This window comes from Dendropsophus ebraccatus, chromosome 3 (genome assembly GCF_027789765.1).
Source record: "Dendropsophus ebraccatus isolate aDenEbr1 chromosome 3, aDenEbr1.pat, whole genome shotgun sequence".
Lineage (NCBI taxonomy): Eukaryota > Metazoa > Chordata > Amphibia > Anura > Hylidae > Dendropsophus > Dendropsophus ebraccatus.
In genome coordinates, this window is record NC_091456.1 from 22,983,009 (window position 1) to 23,008,080 (window position 25,072).

The 25,072-nt window shown below is 42.7% G+C and overlaps 1 protein-coding gene across 1 annotated transcript in view; it reads left to right on the forward strand.

The window, feature by feature from the left end:
- Positions 1-25,072, forward strand: part of LOC138785304 (clathrin heavy chain 1-like) — a 68,442-nt gene that overhangs the window by 15,462 nt on the left and 27,908 nt on the right. The window contains exons 2-5 of the mRNA XM_069961119.1: positions 3,529-3,736; positions 21,575-21,843; positions 22,807-22,968; positions 24,563-24,676. Coding sequence (XP_069817220.1) covers positions 3,529-3,736; positions 21,575-21,843; positions 22,807-22,968; positions 24,563-24,676 — 753 coding nt within the window. The remainder of the gene's footprint in view (positions 1-3,528; positions 3,737-21,574; positions 21,844-22,806; positions 22,969-24,562; positions 24,677-25,072) is intronic.

The following is a 25,072-nucleotide window of genomic DNA, read 5'->3' on the forward strand; positions in this document are numbered from 1 at the left end:
GTACTTTATGCTATGAAAATTATTATTATTAATGTTAATATTATTATCATTATGAATATTATTTATTCTTTTTATTATTATTGGTATTCTTTTTATTATTATTATTATTATTATTATTATTATTATTATTTGGAACTTGAAGGGACTTGCTGAACTGTTTCGGTTCAGCAACATTCTCCAAACACAAACACTCAACATTTGACTCCCGGCATCTGGAGACATTCGGTTCTGCTATAGGGAGTCCTGAAAAACATAGGTGCAGCCATAAGCCATATCCATGTTTTCCTTGCAGCCCTAGGGTGGCATTCAACTTCTCCAGCCACCGGGAGTCAAATACCAATTATTCGGTGGACGTTGCTGAACCCATACAGTTAGGCAAGTTCACTAAAGACTACTTACAAGCTTAAAGGGGTTGTCCAGCGAAAATCTTTTTCTTTTAAATCAACTGGTGTCAAAAAGTTTTATAGATTTGTAATTTACTTCTATTAAAAAAATTCCAAGTCTTCCCACACTTATTAGCTGCTGTATGTCCTACAGGAAGTGTTGTTTTATTTTCAGACTGACACAGTGCTCTATGCTGCCATCTCTGGCCGAGACAGGAACTATCCAGAGCAGGAGAGGTTTTCTATGGGGATTCATATAAAACTGAGACACCGTTCCTGTGTCAGCAGAGAGCACTGTGTCAGACTGAAAATAAAACATTTCCTGCGGGACATACAGCAGCTGATAAGTGCGGGAAGACTTGAGATTTTTTAATAGAAGTAAATTATAAATCTATTTAACTTTCTGATACCAGTTGACCTGAAAGGCTAAGATTTTCGCTGGACAACCCCTTTAACACATAAACCCAATTTGCTGACAGGACAATTTGAAAAGCACAAATTGATCTAGATTATAAAATAAATATAATATTGCCTCCCCATACCTATATTTTTTCTAAAAGTAGATGCAAATGCTACTTGCAGTTTTTGATGAAAATGCATAAAAACACATTTATATCTAAAAGCCTGAGCCAAGCGGAACCTTATGTGCTCAAAACTGACTATAAATTAAAATCCCACAATGAGTTCATGCGTAATACTACTCCTGGCCAAGTCTACATGCACACGGCTTCACATATACATCCGACCAAAACTGTGCAATCCAGATGCCAATAATGGTGCCTTTACACACACAGATTTTTGAAGCCAAAGCCAGGAACAGACTATAAACAGAGAACAGGTCATAAAGGAAAGACTGAGATTTCTCCTCTTATCAAATCCATTCCTTTGGCTTACAAAATCTGTCATAAATCTCTGTGTAAAGGCAGCCTAAGCCATGGAGAGTGATGAACACGTGGTCTGCTTAGATGTGTAACGGAGAGTCAGGGGGCAGATGTCCTCTCTGACAAATAAGGGGGTGACATACTATGAAGATAAGTCTCTTTATCCTGGCGGCTTTACAGAGGGGAGAGATGATAGTAACAAGTAATAGGCTGTGATTTTTTTTTTTTTTCTTGCTGATGCTTAATAGGCTGTGAAACATTTTATGCAGCTCCCTGAATTCAGACAGGTGCTGCACCCCAACTACTACAGCTCGATATTCCATGTCAGAAAAATAGGGACATTGGAGGAGTGAGGATTTAAAGGGAACCGATCACTTAAAAAACACCTGTAACGCTATGGGAATGCGCTGTAGCAGCAGCCAGCACACTTCCCAAACATGCTTCTACACCCCCTGTCCCTGCAATGTACAAGCCGAAAACTGCACAGGTGCAGAAGGCCTCAAACTTATTGCTGGCAACGAGTTTGAGGCTATTTTGCACCTGCGCAGTACGACGCGAACCGGACCCGCTGTAGTGCGCATGAGCAGCACAGCAGGAATGTAGGCGTGCTGACGTCAGGGACGGCGCGCCTCTCTGCGACGTCGCAAAAAATATGCAGGTTAATCACGCCCAGAGGGGCGTGATTACCGCTGCGGGACGCCCAGGGGACAGTGACTACTTGCCGCATGCTCACCGCTCACCGTGACTACTTGGGGGCAATTTACATACAGGGCGCCAAGCTTATAAAGTAAGTTTGCGGCTTGTACATTGCAGGGACGGGGGGTGTAGAAGCATGTTTGGGAAGTGTGCTGGGTGCTGCTTCAGCACATTCCCATAGCGTTACAGGTGTTTTTTAAGTGATTTGTTCCCTTTATTTGGTGAGTCATGGTTGGTTTAAAGGGGAACTATCAGTAGGTTAGATGAATCTAAACTTCTGATAGCTTCCTATTGGGCACAGGGCTCTGAGGTGACTGCAGGGTGCTGATAGGTGCCTTAAAAAGCCAGAGGTCTATACTTAGGGTACTATTACATGCCCTGATGAAGGCCCGATAATAACTGTAAACGAGCGCAGATCTGCCAGATCGGCGCTCGTTTACTGGGCCTATTATGCTGCGTTTACACGTAACGATTATCGTGCGAATTTGCGCTATAATTATCGAATTTGAACGATAATTGTACGTGTAAACGCAGCGAACGATCAATCGACGAACGAGAAATTGTTCATTTTGATCTTACAACATGTTCTCAAATCGTCGTTCACCAAAAATTCACAGATCGTTCCGTGTAAACAGTCGTTCGCCGATTTAACCTATGTGTGAGATAGGCTTAAGCGATCGCAAAACGAATTTTCCGTACGATGTATCAATCCGTCTAAACGCTGATCGTTACTCCAACATTGTTAATCGTACGATCGGGCCAATTGTCGTTTTGTGTAAACGCAGCATTACCGCTGTTGCCGCTGTTGCCGCTGTCGTTGCAGGCCTTGCTTAAACTACATACATTACCTTTCCATGGTCTGCTTCTTCCTGGGTCCCGCTCGCTGCAGCTTTAGAGTGTCCTGTCTTAGTTGACTGGCTGCTTAGCCAATCACTGGCCGCGGCGGTCCCGGCCTGTGATTCGTTGAGCGGCCTGTCAGCTAAGACAGGACGCTCTGAAGCTGCAGCGAGCGGGGCCCAGGGAGAAGCAGAGCCCAGGAGGAGCCCTGGACCATGGCTAGGTAATGTATGAACTTTGCAAATCGTCAGTCGCCGACCGTGCACCGCTATTACACGTAGCAATGTGCGGTCGGTGCCTGACAACTATAGGTCTAAACCTATATCAACGATCAGCCGATGATCGTTGTCATTTGATTACACTGAACGATAATCGGACGGATAGGGCCGATTTGTCAGATTATCGTTCGGTGGAATAGTACCCTTACCCTCGGTTACTGCTGATATCTCTCTGCTAATAGAGTCTGGCTTAGCTGAAAGACGAAGAAAACTGTTTTGGCCACATGGCCTAAATTAGATTGGTCACTAAGGGATTCATGTTTTATACTAATTCTTGCAGCTGGTTTAGTTTCCTATACTTTCGGATTACCCCTTTAAGACACCAGAAGCCTGTCTGTAGCTGCTTTTGCTATAATGTCCATTTAGGTCCCCATTCTATTACACAGCTGGGGGCATCATATTACGTATAGTTCTATATACTTACTGTGTTTTTATTTTCCCCTACTTTTTCAGCTTCAGAATCTGGGAATCAATCCGGCCAACATAGGCTTCAGCACCCTAACCATGGAGTCTGATAAGTATATCTGTATTCGGGAGAAGGTTGGAGAACAGGCGCAGGTGGTTATCATTGATATGGCCGATCCCAACACCCCATTAAGACGTCCAATATCTGCTGAAAGTGCCATCATGAATCCAGCCTCTAAAGTCATTGCTCTGAAAGGTGAGTCCATGTAATCATTATATACCAGGAAACATCTGGATGGTGACGATTTTCTGCAGATAATTTTTGCTTCATGATGAAGTGATGCTTCATGTATAGCTAGAGGTATAACCAGTAGGAAGAGGGAGATTGTGATCCCGCTGTATAGAGCTCTGGTGAGGCCACATCTGGAATACTGTGTCCAGTTCTGGAGACCGCACCTACAAAAAGGATATTTATAAAATAGAAGGGGTCCAAAGACGGGCTACAAAAATGGTAGAGGGTGTGAGGCATAAACCATATCAGGATTCTGTATAGTCTGGAGGAAATAAGGGAAGGCATGATTGAAACCTTTTAAGTATTTTAAAGGATTAAGGCTGGGTTCACACTGCGTTTTTGCAATCCGTTTTTTTTTTTCATCTGTTTTTTGAAAAAAAAACGGATGAAAAACGGATGCAGTTGTGTGCATCCGTTTTGATCCGTTTTTCCATTGACTTCCTATAAAAAAAGGATCATAACTGATCCGTTAAATGGATTGCAAAAACGCAGTGTGAACCCAGCCTAAAGGGTAAGGAGGAAGTGTTTTTAGAAAAGAACTGAACTCAAGAACTCGAAAACACAAAAACTTGAGGTTAGTTGGGGGAAAGTTCAGAAGCAACGTAAGAAAATATTACTTTACTGAAAAAGTAGTAGATACTTGGAGCAAACTATAAGCAGAGGTGGTAGATAAATCTACAATAACTTAATGTAAACCTGCCTGGTATATACATATATCTATCCTAAGATGATAAGGGAAATACTAATAGGGCAGACTAGATGGACCCAGTGGTCTTTTTCTGCTGCTGATCTTCTATGTTTCTATGCTGGTATCACAGATTTGTGAACCTTCTATTTTAGCATGAAGTCCATCTGAATATAGTGCAGGTGCGATAGCAGACAAGTCTTTGGAATTATTGCGCACATGTCGAATAGTAGAGGCATCTGTGCCGCAATCATCCGGATTCTGAAGAGCTCAAGAAAGCGAGCTGGAGTCCATAATACTGTGCGCTCTAGTGTTCTCAGGCACCATCCGCTGTAAGACTGAAGGATCAGCACTCCAGCTGTTAAAGGCTTCCAGTGCCGAATTCCTGAGATTCTTGCTGGGGATGCAAATAAGGCATTGATGTTATCAGAAGGCCAACATTGTGAGAATTTTCTTCTTTTTTTTGTTTGGGCAGTATTTTTCTTAACAACTCAGTGTTTTTAGACATTTACTCAAATCATATAGAGTGTATAGAGTTTTTGAAGTTTTAATAGTTTAACACATATAGTAGGTGATATTTTCGGCAGGGAGTCAGACTTTATATTAATAGTTATTATTTGTATAGTTATTTTTAGGATTTTTTTTTTAGATCCCAGAAACCCTTTTTTTGCAGATCAGGACTGGACACTTAGCTAGCTAGCGCAGAACGTGTTAACTATGGCAGTGGAAGAATCGTGCATTTGTTACAAATCCGTATGGTTATTAAGTGATAATGTCCCATGTAGTTTTGTAGGTAAAACTGATGTCGTCTTGCAAAATTACATCAACATTAAAGGGGTTATCCAGCGCTACAAAAACATGGCCACTTCCCCCTACTGTTGTCTCCAGTTTGGGTGGGGTTTTGAAACTCAGTTCCATTGAAGTAAATGGAGCTTAATTGCAAACTGCACCTGAACTGGAGACAACAGTAGGGGGAAAAGTGGCCATGTTTTTGTAGCGGTGGATAACCCCTTTAAAGCCTATGCAGACAATTTTTTTTATAATTCTTGCTTTGCGATTTGTTCAAAAACATTGCTCCCATGTTTTTTTTTTTTAAAGTCTTTACTTTCTTTCCCTTCTGCCTCCCTTGTTTTCACATATAATATGTCTAGTCTGGAAGGATGTTCCATTAAAGAAGCCTGTGAAGGCTCAGTGTCCAGCCCATACCTCTCTTCCTGAATGATCCTGTAAGCTGATTTATGGCCAAATCAAGGGTCATCTTTAGTCAGAATTCAGCTTAGAGGTTTGTTCAGGACAAGAGCAATAAGGACTGAAAACTTGTCAGTCTGCTGTTCTGATGGATCTTCACTTGTGAAGGTACAATACACAAGTAGAAGGGACAATAAGCTATTTTTTTTTTTTTTTAAAGTAAAGACCTATAGGGAAAAATGTCCGCCCCCCCCACCATTATAATACAAAACAAGTCAATTATGTTAACGTTTTCTTAAAGGAGAAGTCGGGGGATTTCGAAAATCCTGCAGCTGGCAGGGAGAATTTAATAACAAGTACAAACCCACCTCTCCCTGTGCATGCGGTGAGTGGCAGGACCGGCCTCAGGACCCCCGCCGGGCTCCAGGATCTCTGGGGTCTCCGGTTTGTACACATCACGACCCAGCTGATGGACTGGCCACTCAGCCAGTCAGTGACTGGGGTTAGATGCTGCTTTAGGGTCCTATTACACTGAGCGATTTTCAACGACTAACGATAAACGATCGCAAACAAGATTGTTTATCGTTAACCTGAAATCGTTCACCATATTACACCAAATGATAATCGTTAGTTACGATCGTTACTGTGATCGTTATTGTGATCGTTACTATGATGGTTTATTCCTTCTGATCCCAGAAAAACAATGAACAATGTGCAATTCAACTGAACGATTAGTGAAAAAATGCGGAACTTGAGCGAACGAACGTGGAATTACAGCGAACAATTAACGATAATTTTAGGTTCAGAGCTATATCAACAATCAACGACATACGAACGAATTTTCGATCGTTGCCTGCAATAACACAGAAAGATTGTTTAAATTCAAACGATTTTTCGCACGATAATCGTCCCGTGTAATAGGGCCCTTAGTCACTGATTGGCTAAGCGGCTAGGACAAGCATTTTCACCAAAGCTGTGAGGTCATCACAACTCTGGGGAAAATGCCTTCCAGCAGTGGCCTGAGGCTGGTCCCGCCGCTCTCCACGGGCAGAAGTACCCACTCATTATCAAATTCCCCCCTGACGGATTTTCAAAATTGCCGAACTTCTCCTTTGAATTTGAAAACTCAGCTGTTTGCTATAAAACATCATGTCGGTACGTAAGTGTATATCTGCAATTTGCTTACCTAGTATTTTATTGTTACCTGTATTTTCGGTAGCGGGATAAAAACCCTGCAAGAGTAATGTTAATACACACTAGTCTTGATTGAGCAGGCAGATGAAGGATCTAGAAAGCAATGGTTGTTGGGGAGGCCCCCTTCACACGTCCATGAAATTTACCTGGATTTCCTAATAATTTCCAGACCCATAGGGTTCACTTGGGCACAGTTAATCTTCAGGATTTTTTCTGAAAGGAGTCCGTGACAAAAATAGCTCAGGAGAAATATGACATGCCAGCTCAAATGCCCCATAGAACCCTATGGGGCAATCTAGAATCCTAGACCACTCCAGCTGCACATCCTGAATCTGTTCGGAGTTCTGTATCTAGGGGGTATACAGTTAAATGCAACACTCTGATTGACCAGGTCAGGAGCCATTGGTTCCCAACCTTTTCATTCACTCTTGTGGCCAGAGGCAGCATTATACCTCCGGCCAAAAGAAGCCACTACCTCTCCCCATAGCGTTGCAGCACATAAGTGACATCAGAAGACAGAGGGAGGAACCGAAGGAAGACACCACTACGGTAGGCTTTTTTGCAGCTAATGGTTTCAGTATTTGTGTCAGTGTTTCCTGACGTAAAAAAAAGGTTACAGCCGCGTGAAGGTGGCCTGAATATTACTTGATGCTCTTCAGTGACTGAATAGTTGTCCCTGGTCACACATCATTCAGCACTTTTCATTGCAGTAGCGGCCTTTGCTGTTTCCTTCTATAACTCTTCCCTATGTTGTTGCACCATGGTCAATTATATTGCAGTTGAGATAGTGAACGGTTTTGAAGTAATAAACGTTCTTTACTTACAGGGTGTTTTTGAACCTTCTTACAACACTTGCTTCCTTTTCCTTCTCTGTGTTAGCGTGCTGACCACCTACACATGACTGGAGCAGCCATTTTGTTGCCTCACAGTGCACTGCTGGCCTTCACATTCTGTGACTGCTCTATGTGAATGGCTCTGTCCTGTGTTATACCGTATTACTGGGCCTCTACTGCTTATTACACTGTTATCTCATATCCTCTGTACCTGGGGCTCTCCAGTAGCTGCAAAGCTATAACATCCATCACCCGCGAGGGAATGCTGGGAGTTGTAGTCTTACAACAGCTGGAGAGCCACATGTTGGGGGACCCTACTGCATATCCTTTCTGCTGCTTACTATTTAATATGCTATTACTATTTTCTGCTTCCCTTTCTTTTCCATTTTTTCTACTTATGCTTTCTGTTTTTGTTTTCTTTTCCTTCTGCTTTCTCTTCTCAAACAGACGGTGAGTTTTTACTGTGTCCTGTCTCTCATGACGTTGTGTGAGGTAACACCCGTAAGAATGAACTACTTGTTTGGACAGCAATTTGTAGATGTTGTAGCCAACCACATTTCCTCATTCCATTATACAATATTCCATTTGTGCCCTTTGTGATGGGGATCATAATTGTGTATTCCGGGGATAGGGAACCTTTGGCTCCCAGCCTCTGGCTGTCCAGTCATCATGGGAATTGTTGTTTTGCAACAGCTGGAGGGCTGGAGGTTCCCCCATCCCTGGTTTATTCAATATCCACCTGCATTGCATCATCAAGACACCATGAATGTTTCCATTAAGCATAAATTCATGGAGGTAACCCACTGGACAGTTCATGTATTGTAAAACGCTTCAGTAGTCTAGTCCAGTCTAATTGAAAGGACCCATCCCGTGCATGTGACGCTCCAGGTATCTTATTGTTGCCTCCTCCTCAATGGATGTATGGATTTGATATTTAGGTGTTTGATCAATTCAGCCATGTGCTGTTCGTATTAAAGCGTTCCTGGTACTTTTTTTTTTTGGCAATGTAAAACTACTCCTCAAAGAATTTTTAAGAGTTTTTTTTTGGCCAAGGAGGGGTATGAAATCTCAAGTAATGAAAATAAACAATACATAGGTATACATAGTAGTAAAGGGGTTGGCAGGGATGCAGGAGAAACATTACTGTCTTCCATGCATTATAAGCAGATTTAGGCAATTCTAAATGTACCTTACAGTTACCACCATACAGTGATAACATATTGCCTCCATACCGCTGCTGATCAGAGAAACCCATACACAGAAATATATTACTAGTGATACCACTACATAGTGCCTAAGTAATACTTCCCCACCATAATGGCGATCTCTACCGCTACAGAACAAACAGACCCTGTAAGATATTCTAGTACGAAAATCAAAAATTCCATGGAAACGGGGTGGGGGGAACCAATGTCAACCATTTTCTCTTTTTTTCTTCACCCGGTCCAGACCTCTGAGAATAGACCCTCCACAATCTCAAGAATTGGGCTCAGAGGGTAAAGAGCATTAGTATGCAGACTCAATTGCTACTTCTTTATTACCTATCGAAGTGCAGAAAGATAGCATAGTACATCACTCTGGATAGAGTGAGAGATGAGTCTGCACACACCCTCTCCATTCAGTAGTCCTGTGGATAGAAGATAAGTGTCTTTGAAAATCAGAAAGCCTTCCTGCTCCCCTTACACAGTGGCCCCAGGACCTGACAGGTGAGAATAGCATTTTGAAGTGGTTATGAGTAGAGATGAGCAAACCTGGAGCATGCTCGAGTCCATCCGAACCCGAACGTTCGGCATTTGATTAGCGGTGGCTGCTGAAGTTGGATAAAGCCCTAAGGCTATGTGCTAAACATGGATATAGTCATTGGCTGTATCCATGTTTTCCAGACAACCTTAGAGCTTTATCAAAGTTCAGCAGCCCCCGCTAATCAAATGCCGATCATTCGGGTTCGGATGGACTCGAACCCGGTTTGCTCATCTCTAGTTATGAGATATACACGATGCTGCATAAAGCAAAACAGGAACTTTAAACAACGCTGGTCATAAACGAGTCATAGGTTAGAGGACTCAACATCTTCCAGTCATGCTTGGTTTTGCCCTCCTCCTGACTAACAGCTCAAGTGCAGGGAGAAGCCATGAAACAATGCTTCTAGGTTATCCTATCGGTGTAAAAAGGCAAGTGATGGAGAAGAGTCTTTTTATTTTTCTTCCATACTGAATCCAGCAGAAGAATCTCCGTATGAAATCAGGACCAACCAGAGGCCTGTATTAAATATTTTGCTTACTTTCTCTTCTACTGTCTACTGCCTTGTTCTTTTACCAGCCAACTTGTTGGCTGTTTGTGCATCCACTTCTCCGCTCCTGATTAATATCATAAGTAGATTTCTGACCAGGTCAGTGTTAACTTTGATCTAGTCATAAATTGGCCATAAAGTTTGTTCAGGAGACGAGAAATGGCGGCACCTGAGGAGAGTTTGACTGCAAACTGGACACAGCACAAGGCTGTACAGTAGAAACTAAGCAAAATTGTTAATTAAGATTTTTATTTTTTTACACAACAATAAATACAAAGAAAGGATTACCATTTGTTCTTTTGGTGGTTGGCATGTTGGTTTTTACCCTCACTTCTTTGAAACTGTATCGTAATAACCATATTGTATCACTAAGCTTAGCAAGCAGGCTTTATACAAGCTTAAAGGGGTTGTCCAGCGAAAATCTTTTTCTTTCAGATCAACTGGTTTCAGAAAGTTAAATAGATTTGTAATTTTACTTCTATTGAAAAATCTCAAGTCTTCCCATACTTATCAGCTTCTGTATGTCATGTAGGAAATATTGTTTCATTTTCAGTCTGACGCAGTGCTCCCTGCTGACATCTCTGGCCGAGACAGAAACTGTCCAGACTCAGAGCAGGGGAGGTTTTCTATACGGATTCATAGAGTTCCTGTCTGGGCCAGAGATGTCAGCAGAGAGCACTGCCTCAGACTGAAAATAAAACATTTCCTGCATGACATACAGCAGCTGATAAGTACTGGAAGGCTTGAGATTTTTTTTAATGAAGTAAATTACAAATCTATATAACTTTCTGACACCAGTTAATTTGAAAGAAAAAGATTTTGGCTGGAGTAACCCTTTAAAGGGGTTGTGTCTTCGGGAAAGAAGTGATAATCAGATGTGTAGCACTACACAGAGCTCCCTTATATGAAGAAACCATGCGTGTTAAGCTCTGCAGTGTGTGCACTAAGAGCCGATGTGGATGAATGTTTAAGATGTATCATTCAATTCTTCAGTCATAACAAACGGCAACAGAATGCGCTGTACGTCCTCCTGCTGAGGGATCCCAGACTGCCAGCTGAATTCCTGGAATCCTCTCCGACAGACGGCCAAGTGTTACATATATTTCTTCTGACTCCACCAGCTCCACCCAGTTGATATTCCCAACCCCCCTTGTCTTTCCTTATAATAACTTACTTGCATTATACTTAACCCCCAACCTGCTGCTGAAGTCGTTGACTGCAGTAGTAGTCTCAGCAGGGAATCCAATCCTGGGAAACATCTGCTGTGATCTGTGTTCTTATTGGCTCCTGTCATGATGAATGCAGAACATATGAGGCTGGTAGATGTGTATAAACATCCATACTGTCTCAGCATGTGTCACCATGCTTTTTTTTTTTCTTTTCCCTCTCTTTGCCAAAGAGTTCTGGCCAGGAAGTTTGTTCACACCCACATATCCACATATTTTGTTCACATCACCATATTTTTCATGTAACAGTTACTGTATTACATTATGTTGCAATTGTGTTTTTTTTCCCCCTTTTTAATCAATCTGTTGTTCATGATGTCTGATAGATGAATGGAAAAAGACATAAAATGTCTACGGGGACAGAAGTGTGAATAATAATTACATAGATAAACATTGAGGATAGGTGTTGAGGGTGACAATGAATATTGAGGATGATGATGGATATTGAGGAAGAGGATGATGATGATGAGGAAGGATGCTGGGGATCAGGAAGGATTCTGAGGGTGATGATGAGGAAGGATGCTGGGGATGAGGGAGGATGCTGGGGATGAGGGAGGATGCTGAGGGTGATGATGAGGAAGGATTCTGAGGGTGATGAGGGAGGATGCTGGGGATGAGGAAGGATTCTGAGGGTGATGATGAGGAAGGATGCTGGGGACGAGGAAGGATGCTGGGGATGAGGAAGGATGCTGGGGGTGATGATGAGGAAGAATGCTGGGGATGAGGAAGGATGCTGAGGGTGATTAGGAAGAATACTGAGGGTGATTAGGAAGAATACTGAGGGTGATGATGAGGAGGGATGCTGAGGATGATGAGGAAGGATGCTGAGGATGATGATTAAGAAGGATACTGAGGATAATCATGGGGGAGGATACAGAGGATGATGACGAGGAAGGATGCTGAAGGTGATGATGAGGAAGGATTCTGAGGGTGATGATGAGGAAGGATGCTGGGGGTGATGATGAGGAAGGATGCTGGGGATGATGATTAAGAAGGATACTGAGGATAATCATGAGGGAGGATACAGAGGATGATGACGAGGAAGGATGCTGAAGGTGATGATGAGGAAGGATGCTGAGGATGATGATGATGTGGAAGGATACTGAGGGTGATGAGGGATGATTATTAAGAAGGATACTGAGGATGAGGAAGGATGCTGAGAATGATGATGCTGGCGATGATAATAATTAGGAAGGATGCTGGGGATGATGATTAAGAAGAATACTGAGGATGATGAGTAGGAGGAAGGATTCTTGGGATGATGATTGAGAAGGATAGTGAGGATGATGATGATGACGACGAAGGATGCTGGGGATGGTGATGATGAGGAAGGATGCTGGGGATGGTGATGAGGAAGGATGCTGGGGATGGTGATGAGGAAGGATGCTGGGGATGATGATGAGGAAGGATGCTGGGGATGGTGATGATGAGGAAGGATGCTGGGGATGGTGATGAGGAGGAAGGATGCTGGGGATGATGATGAGGAAGGATGCTGGGGATGGTGATGATGAGGAAGGATGCTGGGGATGGTAATGATGAGGAAGGATGCTGGGGATGGTGATGAGGAAGGATGCTGGGGATGGTGATGAGGAAGGATGCTGGGGATGATGATGAGGAAGGATGCTGGGGATGGTGATGATGAGGAAGGATGCTGGGGATGGTAATGATGAGGAAGGATGCTGGGGATGGTGATGATGAGGAAGGATGCTGGGGATGGTGATGATGAGGAAGGATGCTGGGGATGGTGATGATGAGGAAGGATGCTGGGGATGGTGATGAGGAAGGATGCTGGGGATGGTGATGATGAGGAAGGATGCTGGGGATGGTGATGATGAGGAAGGATGCTGGGGATGGTGATGATGAGGAAGGATGCTGGGGATGATGATGATGAGGAAGGATGCTGGGGATGATGATGAGGAGGAAGGATGCTGGGGATGATGATTAAGAAGGATACTGAGGAGGAGGAGGAAGGATGCTGGGGATGACGATTACGGATATTTATTATGTAAATATGGCTTTGTTATTTGAGCAAATCTGCAACCATGAGCAAATCTGCTTTAAGAATTGATAGAATTTTTGGAGAGGATTCTGTGTGGCATATTACCATTGCATTCTGCTCCAAATCTTACATAGATCTTACTAATCCATTTACTCAGTGTAAACAAACACTTAGTACCGTATTACGCAGCCCGATATTCCGGATAAGCTTTTTGAGGTCTATTGCATGTCTCAATATTTGTGCAGCAAGGGCTGTGTGTGTACATATATATATATATATATATATATATATATATATATATATATGTGTGTGTGTGTGTATGTATATATATATATATATATATATATATATATATAATATAATATAATATACTCTCTATCTGAGAAAAAAGGGGTCAGTCAGTAAAAGCTTACTGTGTGTGTATGTATATATATACACACACTCTATTTGTGGGGACCTTTGGTTATGTTCATGCTGAGTAGAACCTGATGAATTGATGAGAATAACCCCTCTTTGTGTTCTGTTGGTCTCTCTTTAGTACAGGCGTATCACAACTCGCTGGACCCTTTTTAAAAATATCTATACCATATAATAAGTGTGGCACAAATTCTGTACTCCTCCGTCTTTTCTGGTGCAGTTTAAGCCAAGTAAATTGTAGTTTGGATTGTTGCTATAGGAAGCCTGTCCTGGTGTTCTGTGTCAGGATGTGCGGAAGATACATTTATTACGGCGCTCCATTCACAGCAATGACGGAATGCATACATATTGTCTGAATCTCCCCTTTTAAAAGAAGAAAGAAGAGCTTGGGTGCATGATCTGAGCCTGTAGTGTTAGCTGCCTCTGACCCCTATAGATCAGGCTTGACATGTTTTGTTGCAAGTTTTTAAAGGGGGCAAAGCTGTTTCCTGAAAGACCTAAAGAATGGGTTTAAATGAAGTGAAGGTTTTCCTCTGCTTGTGTATAATAGCACAATATCCTGGCATCTGCTCTGGCCCCCACCCACATCTGTGGAAGACCTCCAAGGAAGTAGAAGGGAAGTTTTTTTTGTTAATTTTTTTTTAATTTGTTTTGGTTGGCCCAATAACTTTAAGTTTCTCCCTACTAGAAAGTTTGTGCACTTTACTTTATCTTCTCAGCTTTAGCCAAAGAGAGTCGCTCCTCTGGGTATGGGTGGATAGCTTGAATATGCTAGTGGAATGTGTTTTTTTTTTTTTTTCTTTCTTTCTTTTTTTCTTTCAATGATTGTGGATTAAATTAAGCTAACAGTATATTTTTTATGGTCTATAAGATAGTTTAAAGAACGCAAAAATGTAGTAGATTTCTATATTCAAATGACCTTAAAGGGGTACTCCGAGCTGAGGTTATTTTTAGTGTACGGCCGGGGAGTGGGTGGCTATAGAAGCCGCCGGTCACTTACCTCCCTGGTTCCAGCGTCTGGTCCCGGATCGCACCGCCCCGTTGTCCCATCCAGCTGCCCCTTCCTGGTCTGAGCTGTGGCTTGAGACGTCACGTCTCAAGCCGTAGCTCAGACCAGGAAGCGGCCGCGGGACGGAAGAACAGGGTGGCGCTATCTGGGACCCAGCACTGGAACCGGTGAGGTAAGTGACTGGCGGCTTCTATATCCACCCCCTCCCCGGCCGTACACTGAAAATAACCCCAGCCCGGAGTACCCCTTTAAAGCGAACGTACCATCAGGTACCTTCGCCTTAAGTGTAGCATGTGAATAGAACAGCGCTGATGTGGGTAAGCTGGTGCTGTGGTCATTTTTTGAACTGCGGCGCCTGTCATTTACCAAGCAGCACCCCCGGCTGGCCCACCCCAGTGGGAGGAAACTCCTGCCTCTCTATGACACGATACATTCGCTTTCAACATTTAAAAATGGTAAGACAGAAGAAATAAGCCTTAGCCACAATGAGATTACTATATCTTTATTGGTCATCTTGTGTACGGCAGTGTTAACACTGGCCTCTAGTGTTTTGTTTGATTTGGTGTTGAACTTTTATATCTTAGGCCATATGTGTCAAACTGTGGTCCTCCAACAATTCCCATTATGCCTGGACAGCTAAAGCGTTAGCCGAGAATGAGGGTAAGACACATACCTTCATCCTCAGCGCCCTGTGCGCAATAGGGGCTATCGGCAGGGCAAATTCACAGGTTGCAGAAAGGTCTACGACCATCTCATTCATCTGTTGCAGATAACCCAGATTCAGATGAATGGAACTGACTTTTAGTTGCAGAATTTTTAGAAGCTAAGGGCCCTATTCATGGAGTGATAATTATATTTTATATATATAATTATAATGTTATCATACCAGTCCACACTCCACGGTGATCTTCTCTCTTCCGCCCGATCCACACCGCTGGAACTTCCAACAGCAGAAGCAAGAATAACACTGCAGAGTGTGGACATTTATTATTGTACAATTTAAAGACAAGGGCTGCGTGGACATAGCTAGCAATATAAATATATTTACAGCCCATGCTGCACGATTATCGAGCTTTCTAGTAGGCTCAGTAAGCGACCACCGATCTAGCAGTTCGTTTATACTGTTCATTGGGTGTAATACGGTCCTAAAATGTCTCCTAATGTTATGCTTTCCTTGTACGGTGCTTTTAAAAGAACCTGATCTGTGCAGCAAGTCATTAAAGCCCGTGACACCAGTCAGGCTATCAGTCCGTCCTCCCATCACTGCCATGCTGAGCGATCTACAACCTGGCATCTGGAGCATATTTCCTACAAACATAGTGATGCAAATACTGGTTGGTGCGTAGACTCACTGTCTCCTGGTACCATGATGGGTCAGTACTATGTTGGATGGATACAACGATTACTCTTATTTTGTAACAGATCCACAGGGATCCTTTTGACTACAAATGGATCTGTCAGGTTTCTCTTTTTAGATAGAAGAGCATGCTACACTATTTTTAAGCTGTCCAGAATAGGGAAAATTAGTACCAGAAGGGGAAACCAAGCCTTAGTTCTTATTCACGCTTCCCGTAATCTATGGATCTGTATTTCTGTATTAGAGTTAGTGCACATTGATGTCTAGTGGGTTATTCACATGATCTGATGTCTAGTGGGCTATTCACATGATCAGTAGACTACACGGACGCAAACCAATGCTGAAATAAAAAAGGACATGTCCTAGTGCGGACCTAGATTTTTTTAATGGATCCTTTCATAGATATCAATGAGATTGGCTATTTAAAAAAAAAAAAAACATGGATGAGTTATAATTGACATGTTGAGGAAAAAAAAGTAGTTACAGAAATACAGATGCACTACATATGCCCAATCCGTAACTTTTAGAGGATTGTACGGGTGGATAGTGGAGGGAATCTATGGACCTGAAAAAAATCCTGATTATGTGGGTAAGGCCTTAGTAATTGTGCGGACAGGCAGAAATCTCGCCCGTGTAGTGCTGTGCTGGGGCATGGTCAGCGATGCAGGGTCTTTTCTTAGGTTCCCATTGATTTCAGTGGAAGCTTTAGGGCTCCTCTGATCAGAAAGTGATTCACAAAAACCCATGGCTTAATCTTTCTAGTAGACATGAGCCATAAGAATCACGGTATAATAATGTTTAAACACCTGACTCTATGCTTTAACTTTTATTTCTTGTGTCGGTAAGTAGCTGCAGCCTTTTATACCAATCTTTAACTTTTCCCCATATTAAATGTTCTTAGGTAGTGACCTTGTCCCAGTTTGGAGGGGAATGCATTGTGTTTTCTTCTAGCATGGAGTCACACAGCAGGTGAGCTTTGGCCGGGGTCATTTTGCTGCATTACTTCCATTCTGGGATCTCTCTTTGGCCTGCTGTTCCCTGGGATGGAGCCAAATTCCATTGAATGCTTTTTAGTAGAAAATTCCTTTCATGTTTCAAAGACCTGCAGGGAAGTGCTGATGGGATTATTATTGTATTTCTTTATTCATGAGACCTCCCTTTAAAGCTTCATGTAATGTCCTTTAAAAGGGGGGTCCAGGCATATACTCCTAACTAATCAGACATCAGGCATGGGGAGATGCGGCTGCACGCTGGTTGGTATGATTGCCAGGGTGTAGCGTGCTGTAGAGTTTTCCATGCCAGATGCGTGGATGCGACGGCATGCCCTGACCACCCCTTTAATGCTAAAGTTCATGTTAGTCAAGTAGAAATATGTCATATGAATTAATAGATAGAACATGCAGAACTTAATAAACCCAGAATATTCTTTCATGAAGTTAAGTAGATAAAGACATTGGCCAGGTCTTTGTTGCGTGTGTGTATTACCTTTACATTGGTAAAACAGGCTGACAGAAAGACAGGTTACCAGTATCTTAGAAAGATAGTGTTAGGCTATGTTCACACTATGTATATTTTCGAAAAACTACGGCCGTTGTTGCCGATTGCATAGTATACACTCCAACCGGGATCCCTAGCGACGCCGCAAGAAACTTGACATGTCAGTTTTCTGCAGCCGCTATTCAGTGCGTACGCTCCATTGTGTGCAGTATCGGCCGGGATGATCTTTTCTGAGACCAGACGTTCCGTGACCCGGCAGGGTCCTGGAACGGCCGGTCTCTTACGAGGTCTGAACATAACCTACAGTATTACATTATCTAAGATGATAATTCAAAGGCGACGACCAATTTCCTATTGCACAACAGAATAGCTGGAAGCGGTTAAAGGGATATTCCACTCAAACATAATGTTTTTTATATGTTGCTGCCCATAGCGAGACTAACAATTTCTTCAATACTTATTATCTATTCAGTCTCCTTCTCCCAGTTCTTAGCTGCTGCTTTCTGCTGAAAAAACTAAAATGTGTGTGGATCTTTCTCTGTCCCTCCCTCCCCCCTTTTGAGACAGCTGATGTAAACTAGTCCCTGGCAAGCTGTATCTGCAACATTTTAGCTTCTTTGTAATGCTAGGAGGGTTATTCTGAGGTCAAATAGTTAATGAACTTAATGTGATGAAACTGTATGAACAATCACTGGATCATGTGTGCCTTTTGCTGCCATCACTTGGCTGCACGTCCCATAATAGACAAAGTGGTGTATAAATGACAAGTGATTAGAGATGAGCGAACCTTGAGCATGCTAGAGTCCATCCGAACCCGAACGTTCGGCATTTGATTAGCGGGGGCTTTGCTTGTATGTTGGCTGATTGCTGGCTGCATTATATGGGATGATGTCTACACGTTCCTCCAATAGCCACCCCACATAGTATGGCCCTTATGCTACATTTACACGGAACGATTATCGGGCGAATTTTTGCGATAACGATCGCATTGAGCGATAATTGTTCCGTGTAAACGCAGCTAACGATCAAGCGATTAGCTAAAAATCGTCCATTTTGATCTTTGAACATGTTAATAAATCGTCGTTGATCGGTCGCAAAAAATTTGCAGATCGTTCCGTGTAAACAGTCGTTCACTGATTTTATCTATGTGCGAGATAGGCTTTACCAATCGCAAAACGAATTTTCTGTACGATATATCGTTCCATCTAAACGCTTATCGTTAAAAAAAAAATCGTTACTTCGAAATCGTTAATCGTACGATGGGGCGAATTATCGCTCTGTGTAAACTTAGCATTAGGGTCCATTTACACAGAAAGATTATCTGACAGATTATCTGCTAAAGATTTGAAGCCAAAGCCAGGAATGGTTTTGAAAAGAGGAGAAATCTCAGGCTTTCCTTTATGACCTGATCTCTGTTTATGGTCTGTTTCTGACTTTGGCTTCAAATCTTTGGCAGATAATCTGTCAGATAATCTTTCTGTGTAAATGGACCCTTAGACATACAGGTTAAAGGCCCTATTCTACGAAACTATTATTCGCCGTGTTCGGCCGATAATTATCCCGTGAAATAGAAGGCAACGTTCAGCCAACATCGTTCATGTTGGCTAATCGTTGCGTCGTTTGTCTTTCAAGCATGTTTAGAAACAAACAACTGTGATAGCAGCGATCTGCTGTCATAGCTCCGTGAAGTAGGAGTGGTGTCGGCAGACCGCCACTATCCTCTATGGGCTGCCAGGACGATCTAGCGATCACCTGGGCAGCCCCGCGGCCCCTCTCGCACTCACCCGCTCGCTGCCGCCGCAAGTGATAGCAGCGGCAGTCAGCAGGGAGCATGCGAGTGCTAATAGCGCTCCTTTGCTTCTCATAGTCGCCACGTGGAATAGGGCCTTAAAGCGTAACTGTCATTTCAGGGTCTTTTTTAAAAAAAAAACAAAAAAAAAACATTAAATATCAACAGTTCAAGCGATTTTAAGAAACTCTGTAATAGGTTTTATAAACCAAAAGAGTTTCCTTCTGGACTGAAAAAGCAATCTCCCAGCCTCCCCCCTCACTTCAGAAGAAGCAGGATTTCTGTGTCCATTATGTGGCTATGGAGAGGGGAGGGGCTGTTAGGAGTGACTGAGCACGGAGCAGTCTTGCACAGCACAACACCCTGCAATCTTCTCTCAGTAAGTTCATAGATAAGCACTGACCCCTGAATCCAATGTTTTAGGTGCCCAGACAGTCTACAAACAGCTGACCTTCATGTCACCTCTTCCTGCTTCCTCATCTCCCTCAGCCCCTCCCCCCTCCATAAGGATAGAATGGAGAGAGCTGAACCCGTCTTCACTGGCTTCTCTGTAATGAAGATGTGTTTGCCTGATAATGCACAGATAAGGCTGCATGTACCGGAGTCCCCCCGCGCCCGGACAGCATCTGTAATTAGATGCTTGGAGCGGGGGAGACTGTATTCATAAGCGCCGCGCTGTAGTAACAGCACCGCGCGGCTGCTTCATTACAGAGCGGCGCTTATGAATATAGTCTCCCCCGCTCCCAGCATCTAATTACAGATGCTGTCCGGGCGCAGGGGGACTCCGGTACATGCATTCCAGAGGGATCGTGGGAATGCAGCCTAAGAAGTCGGGGGGGGGGGGGGGGGGGGGCTGGGAAATTGCTTCTTGAGCACAGAAAGATGCTTTTTTGGCTGATAAAACCCATTACAGAAAATCGCTTATACTACTGATTTCTGCAATAAAAAAAAATTACAGTTACACTTTAAGAAGGCTCCAGATTTACCAAGACCTTTCATGCTGTGTAATAAATTCTGGTGTGTGCATAGACAGTATAATACAGATGGGTAAAGCATTGCTTACAAGATGCATTTAGTAGGAACTGTATAACCACCATACATATTTATACCACCCAAAATTATTCTAGAAACAGCCTAGGGGGTGATCCTTTAAAAAAAGACAGCCCATACATACAAGAGGGGAATAGAAATGTGATCTCCATGTGGGAGTAGTCTGCAGGAAAGAGGTGATCTTCTTGAAATGTTTCCCTATATACCCTCCAACCATCACCCCTCTCTATAACAGATCTTATACTATATGAATTTTTAGATGCACAGCAACTTTTCACTTTAGCTTGTTACTTCTTCTTTTTATTATAATTATTATTTTGTCAAACAGATGATATTTTTTTTAAAGAACAAACGTAGACTTTGAAATTGGAATGCGTTTTAGGGATTTCATTTGTCTTCTATGCTAGCTCATCGTCATGTATCATTTACCTACTCATTTCACTTATTTTCAGTGTTTTAGGTTATTATTATTATTAATAATAATAATATATATATAATATATATATATATTTTTTAAAGCAAATGTACCACCTCAGTGACGGTATGAAGCTTTACATACCATCTCATTGGCACCACTGCGCTAATTTGCCTGATGTGGTTTACTAAATTGGTCGACTGGTTCCCGTGCTCTTTGCTGCGATGGTGTCTCCGTGGTGGTCTGGTTGATCTCCCTGAGGTTACCCATAGAGATGAGCGAAGCGGGTTCGGGTCGATCCGAACCCGAACGTTCGGTATTTGATTAGCTGGGGCTGCTGAAGTTGGATAAAGCTCTAAGGTTGTCTGGAAAACATGGATACAGCCAACGATTATATCCATGTTTTCCACATAGCCTTAGGGCTTTATCCAAGTTCAGCAGCCACCGCTAATCAAATGCCGAAAGTTCGGGTTCGGATCGACTCGAGCATGCTCCAGGTTCGCTCATCTCTAGTTACCCATCATTTTCATTGAGGCTGGCTTATGGTGTGTTTACACTCACACATTATCTGACAGATTATTAAAGCCAAAGCCAGAAGCAGAATATAGGTCATAAAGGTAAGAGTTTATCCTCTTATCAAATCCATTTCTGGCTTTGGCTTCAATAATCTGCCAGATAAATCTCTCTGTGTAAACGAACCATTAGAGAAAAGAGAGAGCGGTGTCACCTGGGGGAAGGAGATATCTTTGCAGTAGCCACACCAACAAGGTGGTATGTAAATTGAGGCGGTACATTCGCTCTAAACCTGAATCTGGGATCTTATATTGTTTCTGCTGCTTTTTTCATTCTCCAGCTGGAAAAACCCTCCAGATTTTTAACATTGAGATGAAGAGTAAGATGAAGGCTCACACCATGTCTGAGGAGGTTATCTTCTGGAAGTGGATATCTGTCAACACAGTGGCCCTAGTGACTGAGACTGCCGTCTACCATTGGAGCATGGAAGGAGACTCTCAGCCACAGAAGATGTTTGATCGCCATGCAAGTCTGGCTGGCTGTCAGATCATTAACTACAGGGCGGATGAACAGCAGAAGTGGCTGCTTCTTATCGGCATCTCTGCTCAGGTATTGTCTTTGTGTACATTCATCTCCTCCTTTATCTTTGCTTCGGAAGATTCAGGAAGAGAGACATAAGTTGGGTGTAGACGTCTGATTGTGTGAGAATTTACAAGCCTATAAAATTAGAAATATATCTTGGAGCCGTCCATATTCACTTGTAAGGGAGAGGTTGCTAGGTATGCTTTGTGACCTGTGCAGAGGTCATTCCATGGAGGTCTGTGCCTCAGCGTGTCACTTTTTGGAACCCTGTCTGTGGTGATAAGGGGGAGACTGCTGGAAAGTGATCAATACAGAACAGGAAGTCTAGTGTCCACAATGATCATAAAGAGAGTAAGTTATTTTAAATGTATTGAAACTAAACTATAAAACAATTAAAAATAGGTAATTTTCCTAAAGGGGGACTCCAGCAAATAATGTATTCTCTTTCAAATCTGCTGGTGTCATAACGCTATACAGATTAGTATTTTACTTCAGGTTAAAAGTCTCCAGTCTTGCGGTACTTATCAGCTGCTGGATGCCCTGCAGGAAGTGGTGTATTCTTTCCAGTCTGACACAGTGCTCTCTGCTGCCACCTCTGTCCATGTCAGGAACTCTCCAGAGCAGCAGCAAATCCCCATAGAAAACCTCTCCTGCTCTGGGCAGTTCCTGTCACAGGCAGAAGTGGCAGCTTGACAATACACCACTTCTTGCGGGGCATACAGCAACTGATAAGTAAGTAGAAGTAAATTAGAAATCATCATAACTTTCTGACATCAGTTGGGTTTTACAGTTTTGTAAAATGTGTTTAGTTTCCACTTAGCCTTTGTCTATTCATATAACATGATATATTTGTAGAGTACAGTAAATTTCTTTAATATATATATATATATATATATATATATATATATATATATATAATCTTTTTTATATTGATGAATAAACATTTTGTGTGCATTGAATTCTTATTCACATCATTATACTCTATTATAGCAAAACCGTGTGGTGGGTGCAATGCAGCTGTATTCTGTGGACAGGAAGGTCTCGCAGCCAATAGAGGGCCACGCTGCAGCTTTTGCTGAGTTTAAAATCGAAAGAAATTCAAAACCCTCAACCCTTTTCTGCTTTGCTGTCCGTGGTCAGGCAGGTGGCAAGGTAAGTTAGTCTGAAACAAAAGTAGTTCTTTTTAATATGTATTAAAATCAACCACTCCTAAGAAACACAGAGTGACCTGCAGGTCAATGCAAAACAGCTGGGAATCACTTAGCAAAAATGTGTTGAAATTCCTTTTCCACATTGTGCCAAAAAAATTAAGTACATTTTTGTGTGTGTGTGTGTGTAAGTGAGGGGGGGGGGGATTTTTTGCTTCTCTCTCAAGTGTTTCTGCGCGGGAACAATTACCGGCTGTTACGCCCAATAATCGTCCCGTGAAATAGAAGGCAACGATCAGCCATCGTTCATGTTGAAAACGAAAGACAAACGACTGGTACAGCAACGATATGTAGCCGCTGTTCTGTGGAATAGGAGCAGTGGCAGAAGACCGCTGCTGTATGCTATGGGCTGCCCGGACGATCAGCGATCACCCGGGCTGCTCCCCCCTGGGCTCACCCGCTTACTGCTGCCGCGTGGCATAGCGGAGGCAGCGAGCGCGGAACGAGGAGCAAACGAGCGCTAATGGTGCTTGTTTGCTCCTGTCAGTCGGCCTGTGGAATAGGGGCTTTAAAAATGTATCATTATCGGCTGCATATCTTTCTGTGTAAACAGAAAATGGGCCGCTGATTGCAAAAGGGAAACTGACAGCACTGATATGCATCTGTCTTTGCTGCCAGTTTTCAGATGCCAGCCCATCAGCAGTGTATACTTACTATCAATCGCTACTGTGATCCGGCATCTTCACTTTCTTCCTGGCATTTTCACATGCGCCCTTCTCCCGACCCGCTCGCCAGCCACTGAATAGAGAATCGGGAGAGCAGGACACATGTGTGATACTAAATCCAAGAAAGGTCACAGAATCCCACAAAGGCGGATATAATGAAAAAATAGAATTTACTCCAGCATGGCACAGATGCACCTGTGGGATGCTGTTACCTTTCTTGGTTTTAGACTTTGTTGCCCCATTTTGACACTGGGGCTGGTAACTACTGCATTCACTAGATAATTGTTTTGCAAATACATTAAGACTGGCAAGTCAATGAAGAGGAGTTCTATAGTATTTTGTTCTCCATGTGTGATACTGTCAGGAAGAAGGTGAAGATGCCGGATCACAGCAGCGCTGATGGTAAGTATACACTGCTGATGTGATGGCATCTGGGAACTGGCAGCATGGATAGAATATCCGTGCTGTCAGTTTCTCTTCTTTAAATGGCCACGTGAACGATACAGACTTTGTTTGTGTGGCCTGCCTGCTTGATAAATTGTGCCTTGTAAAGGCACTGCATATGAGCATCAATCTCACTGATCGGCGCTCATTTGCATCCTTGCACGGCCCCTTGTTGGGCTAGTATATGTGTACACCATCTATTACATGGAATAATGTAAACACTTGTCTCATAAACCTAGTGAAAAAATAATGCTATATATATATATCACTTTTTCTGAACTTAATGAAGCCCTTGTCATTTCTAACTAATACTGAAATTAAATTTCAACAATTGTTTTCCAAAAATTTTTTTAATTCAGTTGCCTTTAAATTTTCCTGTATATTGTATATATGTATGCCTGTAACATGGTTTTGTCTGTTTCCATCTAGCTGCACATTATAGAGGTCGGACAGCCTGCCAATGGAAACCAGCCCTTTGCAAAGAAAGCTGTGGATGTTTTCTTTCCTCCTGAAGCTCAGACAGACTTTCCTGTGGCTATGCAGGTATTGAAATATTAACGGCCTAACATTCTTCTTACACCTTATAAATGGATCCTGATCACTTCTATAGTCCCCTGTCATCTAGCACAGTTAATACCTTTCATATTTTCGATTTTCTTCCATTTAAAATAAGATTATATTCATTTTGAAGTGAAAATTTATTAGAGACCCAGGTCAGATCCCACCCTACTCCAGAATAAAGGATCGTATACTTACCCCCCTCTTCTGGTCCCGCCACAGAGAAATCGCCACCGAGTTCAATGTCCACAGGAAATCACTGGAGCAGTGATTTCCTATAGACGACATAGGACTCATCTCTGCTCAATTTCATATTTAGCGGGCGGCTATTTCTTAGCGGCGGAACTTGAAGGAGAGGGTAAGTATATGAACCTTTATCCA